Source organism: Triticum urartu, chromosome 5, assembly GCF_003073215.2.
Source record: "Triticum urartu cultivar G1812 chromosome 5, Tu2.1, whole genome shotgun sequence".
NCBI lineage: Eukaryota > Viridiplantae > Streptophyta > Magnoliopsida > Poales > Poaceae > Triticum > Triticum urartu.
The window spans coordinates 382194011-382213288 of NC_053026.1; the positions used below are offsets into that span (position 1 = coordinate 382194011).

Below are 19278 nucleotides of genomic sequence, written 5' to 3' on the forward strand. Positions count from 1 at the left end.
AAATTAGCTCGGCATGCTCTGCTTTTAGGCATGGGCGATGTAACTTTCAGTTGTATCCCTGAATTTCTGAGTGACGAGATGCACTCAGACTATGTACGATGGAGGAATGAATAAATGTCGTTAAGGGCCGTACTTCAAAAAAAAAAAGGAAGTAGTAGTACCTATTAGTCAACCAGGCGCGTTAAAAATCTCTCAGGGCCGCAGCTTAATTTTTTAAGAAAACTTCTAACCTATGCATCTTCAAGCATGCTAGTATAATGAACATCATAAAAAAAAATTATTCCAAATTCGTAGACCACAACATGCGCCTTGTACGCCGTGCATGGAGTGGAGCTCACATCCGGCGACCCAGCGCACGTCTCGTGTTCAATTTGCCGTGATTAACTGCCGTGGTTAATGGCACGGCTGCTGTCTTCCTATTATACATCAGTTATCACGATATTAACTACATGGGCGATTAATATTGCAGGAGTAATTCTTTAATTAATTTCTTATTTAATTTTTTAATTACTTGATTGGACCAACCCCACAACCATTGTGATGATATTGTACATTCCAACAATGTGAGCATAACACAAACCAGCCGGTGGTTGCATGGTTAGGTGGATAGTAATATCTCAGTTCATCAAGATTAAAGTTTTGGTTCTCGTATTTATTTCTAAATTTATTTTAGGACTTTCGGTGATGTGCATTTAGTGGGAGAAGACGTTCTCATCGACTACGAGTTGTCTTTGGTGACTTCATCAATCTCAAGATGATATATCGGCTCGATCTTTCGGAGATGCTCATGAGGTAGGGTGTATGTTCATAGGAATGGGTGTATGCGCGTATATATAAGCTTCCGCGTCTGTATTGTGTTAAAAAAACCAGGAAAGCATACCGAAAATAACTTTTCCTTTTTATAAAACTAACAAGGCATGGAGTGAGCTTTCTTTCTTTTTGGCCACGAAAACACTCGGTGAGTTGACAAAAGCGTCCATTTTACAATTAACATAAAAAACGAGATCAATCTTCATCAATCCACATATGGGCGGACGAAAGTGACAGACTTGGTTGCAAAAAATACGACGTGCTTACAGAATCCCGGATTTAAATTCTGCGACACGGGCACACAGAGAAGCACCATGTGCCAGCGCTCAAAAAATTTAAGTCCCAAGAAAAGCTCTAAATTTTGACGAGTTTGGGCGACAACGAAATCCAGCCAGCCAGCCGTACCGATATGCCCTCGATCGGGGTCACGTGGAGACACGCCCAGCGCGGACCAGTCGACCGGAGACAAAGGGGATTTGTACCCTTTCTTTTCCCGTCGCAGACGGGATCCCGCCGCCTGGTTGCTTCTCCGTAACCAATAACGCCGCTACTAAATTATAAAGCTGACGCTCAGATCTCATCTCCCCACCCAGCCCAACCCAACCCAACCCCAGCCCCAGTGGATTCTCCAATCCCCCGCAGAAAAGGGCGCCAGTGCATCCGCTCCCGTTCCCAGCAGCAATCCGTTACCACCAAGGCACAAGATTTAGGAGGACTACTTGCTCAGCTCCACCCATACCAAATCTCCACCCCGCGGCAGCTTCGTGTTGACTCGTCCATCCTCCTCCCCGGCTCGGGAGCGCCCGTGGGCTTCTCGGATCGGCGGCGCGTCCGCTTTCCGTGCTCGGATCCAAGAAACCAGCTGGGGGCTAGGTTCTTGGATTTGGATCTCCCGCCCGCAATGGCGGCGCTCGTGGAGCTCTTCACGAGATCCTTGTCGTCCTCGACGCCCGTGGACTGGGAGGCGGAGGCCTACCCGGCGTACGGCGACTACGCCGTTCTCCCCATCCTCGTCGCCTTCTTTCCCGCCCTGCGCTTCCTCCTCGACCGGTTCGTCTTTGAGGTAAACTGCCTGGCTGCTCCCCTCTTCGGGTTTTAGTGGTTCATCGGATCCGGAATGCCCGTGCCAAGCTGCAGTTAGTTGCTGGATAAGCATTCCCCCTTGAGTTTCTTGCTTCAGTACAGTCTTTTCCATGGATCAGTTTTCTCATAAAACTGATGTAACTGTGCATGCCCTGACATGTCAATTTGTGTACTGATGTGAGCCTCTGTAATTATGGATCGAATTGTCAATCAACAGATAGAAAGACAAATAGAAGCTAGAAAATACAGCACCATAGCAATAATGTACTGCATTTTGATTGAGATTGTGCTAGATTCGGCTCGATAAAGCTGTGGTCATCGTGACTGCTTTTTGGAAAGTTACATTCGCTTTAACAAAATAATCAAACCATGGACACCTTTTTAGATGCCACTTGTTTTCCCTCTTGTTTACGGCGGTACTTTTAAACGTCTTCATACTGTGAAGTGTGTGATTCTTTGGGTTCTACTAATATTATTGGTTAAATGGCATGTGAGTAAAATTTGTTGTGCTATATTGCTAGTGAATCGAATGTGAGGAGGGACATGCTACTATCCAAATTTATCTAGAAAATCATAGAACATGTACTGGAAGCTAATAGGGATTAACATTGGGAAATATCATCCTCTCTTACTTTTTGGAATTTTCAACCAGGGGGGGGGGGTATTTCCCCACCTTAATTCATTGCCCCACAACAAGGTTTTGCAGCCCATCGCAAGATAGGGTCCAAGTGAACAGGGGCCACAGGGGAGAAGAGATTGAGCAAAAAATAACACGTACCGACAGCACACATAGCAAGGGAGAACAAAGAGGGAAAGCACAACAATGAGCACCGTGTCAGATCCCGCTAGGGATCGACAGGGAATCAAAGTGTATTGAACCAAGAAATCAAGGAAAAAAGTATAAGAACTGAAGAACTAGAGCACTTTTGCATATATGGTGTATGTATCTGTATATTTGATATAAACCAAATTGGCTGAATACAGTTGATCGATGCCCCTCTCTCAGGTTACAAGGCCTTATATAGGCTAGGGAATTACAGTGGCTTAATTTGAAAGTAAAGGAAAGGAAAAAGCAGCAAAAGGGGGAAACAGAGATAGGCATAGATCAGGTGTTCCTCTCATCCTAGCCCTCCAATCTTCTCTCTTATCTTCTCCCACTAGTACCTGATACACTGCCGGTGTAATCACTGTTCCAAATATCGGTCAGTGAACTGCCGATATGGTCAGTTAACTGCTATTCGGACCCTTCCCGATATGAGAACGTGCTATTCGAGCCATTAACTGGTAGGCCCAGTTAATTTGTCTGACAAGCTGGTTTTATCAGCTGTCAGGCCGAATTATTGGCCTGCTACGCATTTTTTAACCCAAAACTGGCCTGTTCCCTCCCTACTTTTCAGTGTGCAGGTCTATGGCCTTCCAGATTGGCTGCAGCATCATCAGAACATCAAGGCAACACTTCTCCGTGTTGCTATGTAGCCTAGGATTGCATATTTAGGCACTTGGTACATTGCATGTTGCTATTAGCCTAGTAGATATAGATATGGCTCTAGTTAACCTACCGATATATGGGTTACCGATAAATTCAGTTAAATGGCGGATTCGTCGATTACTCCTTACTCAGCACCTTGCCGATATGGTACCAGTTACCGATATCTTGAACATTGGGTGTAATCTAATGACATCGGCCAGCCGAGAGCAAACCACTACACTGCACCGTCGACACAATCAAAAGGCTCCGCACATCCGAGACTGCACAATGCCGCGACACCACCTGTGTCGTGGGGCACATTCAAAGGGTCATGTGAGGCCGGGACGGCGCCACGGCACCTGTGTGCCTCCGGCGTAGTCAAAGGGCATCGCCTAGCAGACCAAACCCGACACTGCCATGACACTGCACCGTTGACGCAATCGAGGGCACCGCACAACCGAGACTGCACAACGCCGTGCACCACCTGTGTTGTGCGTAAATTCAAAAGGTTACGCGAGGCCGAGATGCAGTCGCAACTGCAAGGTCAACTCACCATGTCGACTAGTCGACGAGTCGCAACTGCAGGGTTGAAGAGTAGCTACCCCAGAACGACTCATCGACTCGAAAACCTTGCTGAGACGACGCCACGGCACCTGTGTGCCACTGGCGTAGTCGCAGGGCATCGCCTACCACCGTCGACCCCAGACCAGCCACATCACCACCACCCGCCCCGACCCACAACCACCAACCTCAAACATCCTCTCTTATTTAACTTAGCTGCAGCATTGCTCTTGAATCTATCTTGACTTAGGTTTACTGCTATTTCCCTCTTAACTAAGCTCAAACTTAACAAGTTGCTTCAAATGTAAATTGCAGAGTGATTATTTCTTGAGGCACTGACTTGATTATATTTCCAGTTTATGGCTTCCTTGCGTACAAAATTTTGAAAACAATGGAGCCCCCTCCAGACTCCAGTAGAGATCAGTGGATCCATTTGTGGTTTAGCAATTGCTGATGCAATAGTGGTTCAATTTTTTTATCTAACATGGTTGCAGTATGTATTATTACCAATATAATATATGATTACGCCCATCCACCATTGTAGTACATGCAGTAACTCATGTTGACATGAAAAGTAAGTCCTATTTTGATTTTTGACTCTAAATTGTCTACTGCAAAGAGAGGGGAACTGAAATAAGCCAGAACAGACCAGTTTTTTGCCAGTTTGTTATATTTGCTGTCATGTCACATTAAAACTGTATGCCGTGAGCAAATCATATGCAAGAATGGTGCAATCACGACTGGGATGGTCATTATGTAGCGTTCATGCTATTCCAGTACGCCCCTACATGCGTATATTATAGTTCTTTCATTTCATTATATTTGCAGATATTAGCAAGAAGACTTATATTTGGAAAAGGATATGACAAGCTTGCTGAAACAGACGAAAGGAGAAAGAAAATCAATAAATTTAAGGAGTCGGCCTGGAAATTTGTTTATTTTCTTTCGGCAGAGGTCCTTTCATTATCTGTAACATACAATGAGCCATGGTTTACAAACACCAGATACTTCTGGGTAGGGCCTGGTGAGCAGCTCTGGCCTGATCAAAAGATGAAGTAAGCAAGAGAAACAAGAAGCTCTTTTATTCTTCACTGCAGCATTGCTTTTACCCAAAAGGCTTCAACCTTAATTTTTCTTTTCTTTCTCCCAGACTGAAGCTTAAGGCTGTATACATGTATGCTGCTGGATTTTACACATATTCCATCTTTGCCCTTCTGTTCTGGGAAACAAGACGCAAGGATTTCGGAGTCTCGATGTCTCACCATGTGGCAACTGTTGTTCTGATTGTTATGTCCTACATTTGCAGGTTTGTACATGAGTGTAATTGCCCTTCTATACGTAATGATACACAGCATTGCCAGGTCTTGATGTTATTGCTATTTCTAAACAGATTATCTCGTGCTGGCTCGGTCATTTTAGCCGTCCATGATGCGAGTGATATATTCCTAGAGATCGGAAAGATGGCCAAGTATAGTAGCTGTGAGGGGCTAGCTGTTGTAGCATTTCTACTTTTTGTGGCTTCTTGGATCCTTCTTCGGCTAATAATTTTCCCTTTCTGGATCCTGAGAAGCACAAGGTAAACATTTGCTACAGCTTGTAGGTTGCTGTGGTGTCTGGTGCCACTCCGACTTTTTAACTCCACTAACATTTATATCGCGTTTTATTGATTGATTTGATGCTCTCGTGTCTTTTTCAGCTATGAAGTAGCTGTGATCCTTGACAAGGAGAAAAAAGAATTTTACAGCTCCGTATACTACTATCTTTTCAACAGTCTCCTGTTCTCACTTCTAGTCCTTCACATATATTGGTGGGTACTGATTTACCGAATGCTAGTCAAACAAATCCAATCCAGAGGACGTGTTGGTGACGATGTTCGATCCGGTCAGCTATTTGTCTTGCCCATTTTCTCGTTGTTAAATCTGTTTTCTTTCGCATCAGCATATTGATTTCTTATAAGCCACCTGCTATTAAACAGATTCTGAGGGTGAAGAAGACCACGAAGATTAATCTGTAGGTTGCTGGATGTTTAACTGAAGAATTATATAATGTGTTCCCTACAGGATGATACATCCATCACCCTAGCCACTGATTTCACTAGACCGCATCAATCTTTGTGTCAAACATGGCAGCCACAATTTGCAGGAGTTGGTACTACAGCTACTTGTGCTATCATATACAAAGTTGGTGTATATTTGCCCTGGATCCGTATTTGTATAAAAGAGAGCACAATAAGTTTGTTCAGTCTAGGAAGGATTAGTTGATTCATGATGCATTGACGTCGTTGTGTAATATGCGGTGGTAACTCAGTTTGCAACTTGGTGTATCTTGCATTGTAATGGGTAATCTGGATAAGAAGTTCCAAAGAAACTTTCAACATTCTTAGAGCATCTCCAGCAGTTACCCAATAAGCATCTCCAGCTGCTCCATCAAGTTTTTTGGGGTTTCTTTATGTGCTGCTTTTGCAACTTCCGAATAAACCCATCCCCAATAATTTGATTTTTTTTCTAGTTCTCTTTGCACTTGCATATAAACACAGACATCTTCATTTTATCATCGTAAGGATTCAAGTTCAAATAATTATGTTTCAGTTTCAAACCCACAATTTATGAAATTTAGATTTGAATCTCCATGACCTTTGAAATTGTACCTATATTTATTTAGTTCTAAAATTACCCATCCAAACATCTTATTTACATCTTGGCACGTGATGTTTACTTGGAGCCTTGTTTTGCATGACTGGTCTCGTTTCATCCCAAACTTCACCAAGGTTTCTGTATCAGGGACTGAAAACTGCCTTGCCTGCCAGCATATGCTATGGCCGACAGATTAGGCAGTTGGTTTCATCCCTCGTAGCGCAAAGCTGGAATGTTAACTGGAAGCATGTGCTCTTGCATGTGGTGTGTTTATCTAGTGCAAGTCAATGGAGACAAAAGGCAAGTTGAGGTTTTAGGAAAAGACAAATGTAGAGTTGAGGCCGTTTCATTCCTTTCCAGTTCCGTTTGGAAGGCCGTTTCATCATTTTGTCTGTTCATTTTTTTCAGGCACCTGCTATTGTCTATATCTGTAGCTTAATAATATCAATAATGTTACATGTCTGAGTATCTTAGTTTAATTTATCTATTTTCGTACTCAAGGGGAGTTCGTTTCTTTATATGAGCCAACTCAATGCAGTTCTATGAGACTAGATGGCCTAGTTTTCGTTACTTATTGTTTATAACTTCTTGGCTGGGGCAATGCATTGAATTTTGTCTGGTGCTGGAACTCTTATTTACCAAGGAGAGTGCAGAACTTTATGTATGCCTAATGCCTTGTCAATCACAATAGTAAATTTAGTACAACATGAGTACAAATCAGAAGTAGTAGTACAGACGTAGAAACCTGCTAATGGTCCTACATATCTCTGTAATGTAAATTGACCTCCAAGACCTATATTTAGTTCTAAAGTAAAATTTCAACCCATCTAAACGTCTTATTTACATCTTGTCATGCGATGTTTTACTTAGGACTTTGTGTTTGCATGACTGATCTCATTTCATCCTAAACTTCACCAGGGTTGTACAGGAACATCTTGTTTCTGTACAAGGGAGTTAGTTTCATCCCTCATAGCACAAAGTTGGAATGTTAACTGAAAGCCAGCACGCTTGCATGTGGTGTGTGTTTAATTAGGGTAACTCTATGCAGACAAGGCATGTTGAGGTTTTAAGAAAAGACAAAAGGGCAGAGTGGAGGTAGTTTTGTTTGGAAGGCTATTTCATCACGAACACTTGATACAAAATCTGCTTCAGTGCACTCTCCCTTTCTAAAAGTTTAAGAGGGTAATTATGTCTTTTCGCTAATCACCCTCTAATGAAGATTTAAATGTGTTGGCCTGCTCCTGATCCAAATCATATCTGGCCCAAAGCAAGCATGGACAGGTCGTTCGACAAACTATTGGTATGCTACAAACATACGGGTTAGAGCATGGTTAATAATATAGCCATAGACTTGCAAACCATGCCTCATGGGTAAGATGACTAAGACTCCGTTCTCTGGGACAATGGAGCGAGCCACTGACTTATTGGAAATAATACATACTGATGTATGCGGCCCGATGAGTGTTGAGGCTCGCGGGAGGTATTGTTATTTTCTGACCTTCACAGATGATTTGAGCAGATATGAATATATCTACTTAATGAAATATAAGTCTGAAACATTTGAAAAGTTCAAAGAATTTCAGAGTGAAGTGGAAAATCATTGTAACAAGAAAATAAAGTTTCTACGATCTGATAGTGAAGGTGAATATTTGAGTTATGAGTTTGGTCTTCATTTGAAACAATGTGGAATAGTTTCGCAACTCACGCCACCTGAAACATCACAGCGTAATGGTGTGTCCGAATGTCGTAACTGTACTTTATTAGATATGATACGATCTATGATGTCTCTTACCGATTTACCACTATTGTCTTGGGGTTATGCTTTAGAGATGGCTGCATTCACGTTAAATAGGGCATCATCTAAATCCGTTGAGACAACACCATATGAACTGTGGTTTGGCAAGAAACCTAAGCTGTCATTTCTTAAAGTTTGGAGCTGTGATGCTTATGTGAAAAAGTTTCAATCTGATAAGCTCGAACCCAAATCGGAGAAATGCGTCTTCATAGGATACCCAAAGAAAACTGTTCGGTACACCTTCTATCACAGTTCCGAAGGCAAGAAATTCGTTGCTAAGAATGGATCCTTTCTAAAGAAGGAGTTTCTCTCGAAAGAAGTGAGTGGGAGGAAAGTAGAACTTGATGAGATAATTGTACCTTCTCCCGAATTGGAAAGTAGTTCATCACAGAAATCAGTTCCAGTGATTCTACACCAATTAGTGAGGAAGCTGATGATGATGATCATGAAGGAAATATGCCCTAAAGACAATAATAAAGTTTTTATTTATATTTCCTTATATTATGATAAATGTTTATTATTCATGTTAGAATTGTATTAACCGGAAACTTAGTACATGTGAGAATACATAGACAAACAGAGTGTCACTAGTATGCCTCTACTTGACTAGCTCGTTAATCAAAGATGGTTAAGTTTTCTAACCATAGACATGAGTTGTCATTTGATGAACGGGATCACATCATTAGAAAATGATGTGATTGACTTGACCCATCCGTTAGCTTAGCACTATGTGAAGGAAATATGCCCTAGAGGCAATAATAAAGTTGTTATTTATATTTCCTTATATCATGATAAATGTTTATTATTCATGCTAGAATTGTATTAACCGGAAACTTAGTACATGTGTGAATACATAGACAAACAGAGTGTCACTAGTATGCCTCTACTTGACTAGCTCGTTAATCAAAGATGGTTAAGTTTCCTAGCCATAGACATGAGTTGTCATTTGATGAACGAGATCACATCATTAGAGAATGATGTGATTGACTTGACCCATCCGTTAGCTTAGCACTATGATCGTTTAGTTTATTGCTATTGCTTTCTCCGTCACTTATACATGTTCCTATGACTATGAGATTATACAACTCCTGAATACCGGAGGAACACTTAGTGTGCTATCAAACGTCACAATGTAACTGGATGATTATAAAGATGCTCTACAGGTGTCTCCGATGGTGTTTTGTTGAGTTGGCATAGGTCAAGATTAGGATTTGTCACTCTGATTGTCGGAGAGGTATATCTGGGCCCTCTCGGTAATGCACATCACTATAAGCCTTGCAAGCAATGTGACTAATGAGTTAGTTGCAGGATGTTGCATTACGAAACGAGTAAAGAGACTTGTCGGTAACGAGATTGAACTAGGTATTGAGATACCGACAATCGAATCTCAGGCAAGTAACATACCGATGACAAAGGGAACAACGTATGTTGTTATGCGGTTGGACCGATAAAGATCTTCGTAGAATATGTAGGAACCAATATGAGCATTCGGGTTCCGCTATTGTTTATTGACGGGAAGTGAGTCTCGGTCATGTCTACATAGTTATCAAACCCATAGGGTCCGCACGCTTAACGTTCGATGACGATCGGTATTATGAGTTTATGTGTTTTGATAAACCGAAGGTAGTTCGGAGTCCTGGATGTGATCACGGACATGACGAGGAGTCTCGAAATGGTCGAGACATAAATATTGATATATTGGAAAGTTATATTCGGACACCGGAAAGGTTCCGGGGGTCACCGGATAAATATCGGAGTACCGGGGAGTTACCGGAACCCCCAGGGGGGTCAACGGGCCTTCATGGGCCTTAGTGGAAATAGAGGGCAGCAAGGGAGCTGTGGGGCGCGTCCCCCTAGGCCCAAAACGAATTGGTTTAGGGCTTGGGGGGGGCTCTTTCCTTCTCCCCTCCCCCTCTTTCCTCCCCCTCCTAGTTGGACTAGGAAAGGGGGAACCTACTCCTAGTAGGAGTAGGATTCCCCCCTTGGGGCGCACCCTATGAGGCCGCCGCCCCCTCCCCTTGCTCCTTTATATACGGGGGCAGGGGAGCACCCTATAACACACAAGTTGACATTGTTTAGCCATGTGTGGTGCCCCCCTCCACCATAATCCACATCGGTCATATCGTTGCAGTGCTTAGGCGAAGCCCTGCACCGGTAGCTTCATCATCACCGTCATCACACCGTCGTGCTGACGAAACTCTCCCTCGACACTCAGCTAGATCTAGAGTTGGCGGGACGTCACCGAGCTGAACATGTGCAGATCGCGGAGGTGCCGTACCTTCGGTGCTAGGATCGGTCAGATCGTGAAGATGTACGACTACATCAACCGCGTTGTCATAACGCTTCCGCTTACGGTCTACAATGGTACGTGGACAACACTCTTCCTCTCTCGTTGCTATGCATCACCTAGATAGATCTTGCGTGTGTGTAGGAAATTTTTGAAATTACTGCATTCCCCAACAGTGGCATCCGTGCCAGGTCTATGCGTAGATGTTATATGCACGAGTAGAACACAAAGGAGTTGTGGGCGTGGGTATATACATATTGCTTGCCGTCACTAGTTGATTCTTGATTCAGTGGTATTGTTGGATGAAGCGGCTCAGACCAACATTACGCGTACGCTTACGCGAGGCTGGTTCTACCGACGTGCTTCGCACACAGGTGGCTAGTGGGTGTCAGTTTCTCCAACTTTAGTTGAATCGGATTCAATGAACATGGTTCTTTCTGAAGATCAAAAAACAATTGCTATACTGCGTTGTGGTTTTTGATGCATAGGTAAGAACGGTTCTTGCTCAGCCCGTAGCAGCCACATAAAACTTGCAACAACAAAGTAGAGGACGTCTAACTTGTTTTTACAGGGCATGTTGTGATGTGATATGGTCAAGACGTGATGAGATATAAATTCTTGTATGAGATGACCATGTTTTGTTGAAGTTACCGGCAACTGGCAGGAGCCTTATGGTTGTCTTATTATTGCATAAGATGCAAGCTTCATGCAATTGCTTTACTTTATCGCTATGCGATAGCAATAAAAGCAATAGTTGGCGAGACGACCATGTGACGACACATTGATAAAGATCAAGATGATGGAGATCATAGTGTCATGCCGGTGACGATGGAGATCATGACGGTACTTTGGAGATGGAGATCAAAGGCACAAAATGATGATGGCCATATCATGTCACATATTTTGATTACATGTGATGTTTATCTTTTATGCTTCTTATTTTTCTTAGTACGGCGGTAGCATTATAAGATGATCTCTCATTAAATTTCAAGGTATAAGTGTTCTCCCTGAGTATGCACCGTTGCGATAGTTCATCATGCCGAGACACCACGTGATGACCGAGCGTGATAAGCTCTATGTTCACATACAACGGGTGCAAGCCAGTTTTGCACACGCAGAATAGTCGGGTTAAACTTGACAAGCCTAGCATATGCAGATATGGCCTGGGAACACTGAGACCGAAAGGTTGAGCGTGAATCATATAGTAGATATGCTCAACATAGTGATGTTCACCATTGAAAACTACTCCATCTCACGTGATGATCGGACATGGTTTAGTTGATATGGATCACGTGATCACTTAGATGATTAGAGTGATGTCTATCTAAGTGGGAGTTCTTAAGTAATATGATTAATTGAACTTAAATTTATCATGAACTTAGTCTTGATAGTATTTGCATATCTATGTTGTAGATCAATTGCTCGCGTATAGCTTCCCCGTTTTATTTATGATATGTTCCTAGAGAAAACTATGTTGAAAGATGATAGTAGCAATGATGCGGATTGGATCCGTGATCTGAGGATTATCCTCGTTGCTGCACAGAAGAATTATGTCCTTGATTCACCGCTAGGTGACATAACTATTGCAGGAACAAATGCAGACGTTATGAACGTTTGACAAAGCTCGGTATGATGACTACTTCATAGTTTAGTGCACCATGCTTTATTGCTTAGAACCGGGACTTCAAAAATGTTTTTGAACGCCATAGAGCATATAAAATGTTCTAAGAGTTGAAATTGGTATTTCATGCTCATGCCTGTGTCGAGAGGTAGGAGACGTCTGACAGTACTTCGCCTACAAGATGGTGGAGAATAGCTCAACCAGTGAGCATGTGCTCAGATTGTCTGGGTACTACAGTTGCTTGAATCAAGTGGGAGTTAATCTTCCAGATAAGATAGGAATTGAAAAAGTTCTCTAGTCACTATCACCAAGTTACTAGAACTTAGTGATGAACTATAATATGCAAGGGATGACGAAAGTAATTCCCAAGCTCTTCGCGATGCTGAAATCGACGAAGATAGAAATCAAGAAATAGCATCAAGTGTTGATGGTTAACAAGACCACTAGTTTCAAGAAAAGGAAAAAGGGAAAGAAAGAGGAACTTCAAAGAAGAATGGCAAGCAAGTTGCTGCTCCCATGAAGAAGCCCAAAGCTAGACCCAAGCCTGGAACTGAGTGCTTCTACACAAAGAGGAAATGGTCACTGGAAGTGGAACTGCCCTAGATACTTGGCGGATAAGAAGGATGGCAAATTGAACAAAAGTATATTTGATATACATGTTATAGATGTGTACTTTACTAGTGTTTATAGCAACGGGAGTAGTAACTCGAAATGGGAGTTGCAAAATAAACAGAGACTAGTTAAGGGCGAGGTGATGATGTGAGTTGGAAGTGATTCCAAGGTTGATAAGATCACCATCGCACACTCCCTTTACCTTCGGGATTAGTGCTAAACCTAAAATAAATGTTATTTGGTGTTTGCGTTGAGCATAATATGATTGGATCATGTTTATTGCAATACGGCTATTCATTTGAGTCAAAGAATAATTGTTATTCTGTTTACATGAATAAAATCTTCTGAGGTCATATGCCCAAGGTGAATGGTTTATTGAATCTTGATCATAGTGATACACATATTCATAATATTGAAGCCAAAAGATGCAAAGTTAATAATGATAGTGCAACTTATATGTGGCACTGCCATTTAGGTCATATTGGTGTAAAGCGCATGAAGAAACTCCATGCTAATGGGCTTTGGGAATCACTTGATTATGAATCATTTGATGCTTGCAAACCATGCCTCGTGGGCAATATGACTAAAACTCTATTCTCCGGAACAATAGAGCAAGCAACTGACTTATTGGAAATAATACGTACTGATGTATGCAATCCGATGAGTGTTGAGGCTCGCGGCGGGTACCGTTATTTTCTGACCTTCACAGATGATTTGAGCGGATATGGGTATATCTACTTGATGAAACATAAGTCTGAAACATTTGAAAAGTTCAAAGAATTTCAGAGTGAAGTGGAAAATCATCGTAACAAGAAAATAAAATTTCTGTGATCTGATCGTGGAGGAGAATATTTGAGTTACGAGTTTGGTCTTCATTTGAAACAATGCGGAATAGTTTCACAACTCACGCCACTTGGAACACCACAATGTAATGGTGTGTCCGAACGTCATAACCGTACTTTATTAGATATGGTACGATCTATGATGTCTCTTACCGATTTACCACTATCATTTTGGGGTTATGCATTAGAGACAGCTGCATTCACATTAAATAGGGCACCATCTAAATCCGTTGAGATGACACCGTATGAACTATGGTTTGGCAAGAAACCTAAGCTATCGTTTCTTAAAAATTTGGGGTTGCGATGCTTATGTGAAAAAGTTTCAACCTGATAAGCTCAAACCCAAATCGGAGAAGTGCGTCTTCATAGGATAACCAAAAGAAAATGTTGGGTACACCTTCTATCACAGATCCGAAGGCAAGATCTTTGTTGCTAAGAATGGATCCTTTCGAGAGAAGGAGTTTCTCTCGAAAGAAGTGAGTGGGCGGAAAGTAGAACTTGATGAGGTAATTGTACCTACTCCCTTATTGGAAAGTAGTTCATCACAGGAATCAGTTCCAGTGATTCCTACACCAGTAAGTGAGGAAGCTAATGATGATGATCATGAAATTCCTGATCAAGTTACTACCGAACCTCGTAGGCAACCAGAGTAAGATTCGCACCAGAGTGGTACGATAATTGAAAGGATCGGTATAGTTGACTAGAGGGGGGGGGGGGTGAATAGGCAACTAACAATTTTTAGCTTTTCTTTACCAATTTAAACTTTGCATCAAAGTAGGTTGTCTAGATATGCAACAAGGTGAGAAACCTATATGATGCAACAACAAAAAGTACACAAGCAAGCTAAGGATACAACACGAAAAGCTTGCACAAGTAAAGGCACGAGATAACCAAGAGTGGAGCCGGTGAAGACGAGGATGTGTTACCGAAGTTCCTTCCTTTTGAGGGGAAGTACGTCTCCGTTGGGGCGGTGTGGAGGCACAATGCTCCCCAAGAAGCCACTAGAGCCACCGTATTCTCCTCACGCCCTCACACGATGCGAGATGCCATGATTCCACTATTGGTGCCCTTGGAGGTGTTGACCGGACCTTTACAAACAAGGTTGGGGCTCTCTCCACAACCGAATTGGAGGCTCCCAACGAAACCATGGAGCTTCACCACAATGGAATATGGCTCCGGGGTGACCTCAACCGTCTAGGGTGCTCAAACACCCAAGAGCAACAAGATCCGGAAGGGATGAGTGGGGTGAATCAAATTTCTCTTGGTGAAAGTGTAGATCTAGGCCTCCTCAACCAATCCCTAGAAAATCAACAAGTTTGATTGGGTAGGGAGAGAGATCGGGCGAAAATGAGATTTGGAGCAACAATGGAGCTTGGGGAAAAGAGGTAGGTCAACTTGGAGAAGAAGACCTCCTTTTATAAGGGGGGAGGACAAACCAACTGTTACCCCTGCTCAGCCCCACACAGGGCGGTACTACCACAGGGGTGGGCGGCACTACAGTTGTGGCCAGCGGTACTGCCGCGCAGTACGACGGGAGCGAGGACCTAGACCCAGGGCGGTACTACCGCGGTGGTAGGAACGGTACTACCACCTAGGAGCGGTACTACCGCCCCTACTGCCGCAGCAAGTGCCGCAAAACCCGACACGAAAGGAGAGACCTCGAGTCGAGGCGGTAGGAGCACGGAGCCGCAACGGTACTACGACTGAGAGCTCCAAGCGGTACTACCACGCTAGGGAACGGTACTGCCGCTTCTAGCTCTCGAGCGGTACTACCGCTGGGGTTCCCGGTACTACCGCTGGGACCAGACCACGGGGAGAAGGCAGCAAGGGAGCCTTCAACGAAACGGAAAAGCTCAGAGGGTGCACAAGGGATGTGTACGTGTTGATTCCATCCTAGCCTCACCAATGCGGACCCCCTCTTAATAGTACGGCTTTCCTATGACTCAAATCCACCGAAAAGAAACGTAGACAAACGCCGTCTTCAATAGTCTTTGAGGGGGACAAAAATCATCTTGTGCCTAGTGATGAAACGTCTGAAATACTCAAGGCACACGATTAGTCCGCAAAAGCATTGTCATCAATCGCCAAAACATCTTAGGGATAAATATGCCCTTACAATCTCCCCCTTTTTGGTGGATTGATGACGATACGGGATTTGCACAAAGGGGAAAATATAGGACATAAGCAAACCCCACATCTCTAAAATATAGACGGGCTCCCCCTAGATGTGTGCTATCTAGATAAGTGATTTGGACTGCATGGCGCACATACTAGGATCAACACTTGATGCGGAGCATCCCAAGGCCATCCCCATGGACCTACCTACATCTCCCACGACACCACTTGGACCCATGACAAGAGCCCGTGCGAGAACCATCGAGAACGAGGTTAACTCTCTCCTTGTTGAACTTCCCTTTGACCCACGTGAGACATGGCTACTACCTCAATCGGAGTTGCTTTGTGTGCTTAGGTACCATATAAGCAACCAAGGAGATGGAACGGTGCAAGATGGACATCAAGAGCATGGAGACATTCTGCCCAGCCCTGAAGGACCGGAACAACCGCCCGACCACCGCCCGGGCGGAACAACCGGCCGACTACCGCCCAACAATCGGTCTACCTTCTGTGATCGAGCGGTGCAAGGCCGGCACTACACCGGATGTACCAGTAACTACCAAAAGATCGGTACTGCCGCCCCGACAACCAGTACAACCGCTGGCCCCTTCAACGTCCATCTCCGCAAGCCAGCGCCAGACCTCCCAGCGGAACTACCGCCTTCCAGGACCGGTACTTCCGTCATGCATGAGCTCCCAGCGGAACAACCGCCCTCTTGACCGGTACTACCGGCCCTGCCTGCGCACAGTCACTTGGGCCAAGGCCCGTGTACCCTTTCGTTACCTAGACTATAAATACTCTACCCCGTACAACTTTCTAGGGTTAGCATTGGTTTAGCTCATTTGAGAGATAGAGCATTGCTCATCCATATAGGATCTACTCCACGAGAGAGACCGCGGCCCCTCTACGGAGAAGATCCACCTTGGATTCAAGACCCCTTTACAGGAAGATCCCCTTGTGGATTCAAGACCTCCTCACGGAGAAGAACCGGTTACCGTGTATCGTCCCTAGTTGTCCGTGGATTCGTGTATCGTCCTATGTACTCGAGGATCTAGCCCATGTGTGATTTATTCGTGTCGGTATAGTGTTTTCCTCTTGTGTTTTCCTTCCGTTCATCCTCGTGTTCTTCGTGTTCTTCGCGGGATTCCGCTCCTATCGTGAAAGATCGGGCCACTAGGGTTCTACCCTACATCATCTTGGTATCAGAGCAAGGTTGATCACGATTTCGGAGCCTCCCCGTTGTGTTTCTAGCCTAATTTTGTTGTTTTTCGTCCTAATTCGAAAATCCCCACCAAAAATAGCCCTGAATTTTTTTTGTGATTTGTTGGTGTGTTGATGTTTTGTTGGATGTGATCCGTGGATTTGCTTGGTTTCAAGTGGATCTAGCATCTCCCCATTTCTCTCCACATTCCATCCTTGAAATCGCTCGAATTTCGACAACGAAATCATCCCTTTCCGTCCCAAAAACCTATCCCCGATCCAGATCTTGCGATTTTCCCGACCCCAGCGGTACTACCGCCCCCACGAGCGGAACTACCGCTAAGGCACCAACCGGTACCACCGCCTTCACAAGCGGTACTACCGCCCTACCCAGTTTCAGTTGAAACCGACTGGCATCTTTGCCAACCACTTATACACCATCACCACTTCCGCATACTACCCCCTTTGTGCCCGTTTCGCACTCCGACACATGTTGCCTCTTCGAGGTTTGAGAATTTGAGTTGCGGTACTGTATCCTTTTGTGTTTCGGCTATTTAGGTACGGTTCGAGATCGACACCACCGCCGCTCATCTTCGCCACGGATGCGTCATCAACAACGACCACCTCGACTACATCGTGGTATTCGTGCCACCATTTTGACACCATACCGGAAGCAAGACCGGTAACCTCATCTTGGTATTGGACACATCACTCTTGCCATTACATTGATAGCCATCATAGCCTTACTCATTTGCGTTGCTTACCCATCGAGACTAGCCATTGAGTATTGCCGGCAACGAGACTTGTGCACATTAGTGATCATACTTCCCATAGCATACATAAGTCATTGTTGCCTATATTGGTATCATCTCTCGTGTCACCAAATTGTCATCGCATACTAACTTGCTATCTTGGTTCGTCAAGCATTGCATGAGAAAAGAGCTCAAACATCAAAGAGCCAAACAAGCTTTTAAGCAAAGAGGAAAGATAAGCAAAGAGCTTTTAAGCAAGAACCATAGCATCATACAACATTAAGATTGTCATACTCGATCATCTTGGATCGTATCATAGCCACACCTTGCATACAAAATATTTGGGATAGAAGTCGTTGCATTTTTGCTAAGTAGGTTGTGCACAAGTTCTTGTATCTGCCTATCGTGCAATCGTGCTAGCGTCTCTCTAGTGTTGTGCAACAAGAGCATTTTTGTGGATTCCACACTTTGGCTCACCCTTGGTTGCACAACCCCACTTATCTTTTTGCGCGTGTGTTTCTGTGTACCTTATATGCTTGGTCTACTTGTTACATTGCATCTTGCGAATCTTTTCCAACATTATTGAAGCTCACTTACAAATTGCATCAAATTTTTGTGCCACCATCCTAACCAAGCTCCACCATAAGCTTTTACTTGTGTAGGTGTGAGAAACCGATGAGAATTCGTACCGATTGGGCTATTTCCTTGTCCTGCATTGGAGTGATCATCGATTCACCTTCAACTTCGATCAAGGTACATTTGGTATTCGTTCTTCTCTTTCTACCACTCACATTTGTCTTGGAATGATGGATAGGCCAAGTACTTCTACCAACCCACTCTTCATGGAGCAAGATGACGACATGAACTCCTTCGTCACCAAGAGTCACCTCTTTGGTGCACAACGTGCTTTACATCAAGAGCAACAAGCTATGAGTGAACGCATCGACAACCTTGCCGCCGACTTACGACTCTCCGAGCAACGTACTAGGGACTACTTTGACAACAAGCTCGATGATCACAAGAAAGAGAATGACGCAAGGATGGGTGAAATTCGCGCTTTGTTGCTCAACCGCTCTTCCTCCACTTCAAGAAGGAGCCGTTCAAGTCGCCATTCCGACTTTACCCTCTCCGGCTCAAGTACACCGACATCGAACACTCTTCGTCGAGCCGCGCGCACCGACCGTCAAGCAAACCTCAATCCACTTCGAGACACCGACTCTCAAGAGAGCCGACGACGTCAATCCGAAGAAGCCTTTACGCTAGCTCGAGAACGACAACAACAATGCCAACATGAAGAGGAAGAACGCGCACGTCTACACCAAAATGCACAAGATGTCGAGGCTCAACGTAAAGAACAACTCCATGACGCTCAAGCACTTGAGGCGCAACAAGCTCTACGCGATGCGAGTCGAGCCGTTGCCGACCGAGGCCGTCAAGCCCGTGAAGAAGAGGAAGCACTTCGCGAAGAAATTCTCGAACGACGACTTCAAGCTCGCATG

At 44.1% G+C, this 19278-nt stretch overlaps 1 protein-coding gene across 1 annotated transcript; it reads left to right on the plus strand.

Annotated features, from left to right (window-relative positions):
- The first annotated feature begins 1343 nt into the window (after nt 1–1343).
- On the plus strand, nt 1344–6309 carry LOC125509172 (ASC1-like protein 1). The gene is made up of 6 exons (XM_048674080.1): nt 1344–1873; nt 4751–4977; nt 5073–5228; nt 5313–5498; nt 5619–5803; nt 5898–6309. Exons 1-6 carry the CDS (start codon nt 1712–1714, stop codon nt 5927–5929), a joined length of 948 nt encoding a protein of 315 aa, XP_048530037.1. The 5' UTR covers nt 1344–1711; the 3' UTR covers nt 5930–6309.
- The last annotated feature ends 12969 nt before the right edge of the window (nt 6310–19278 follow it).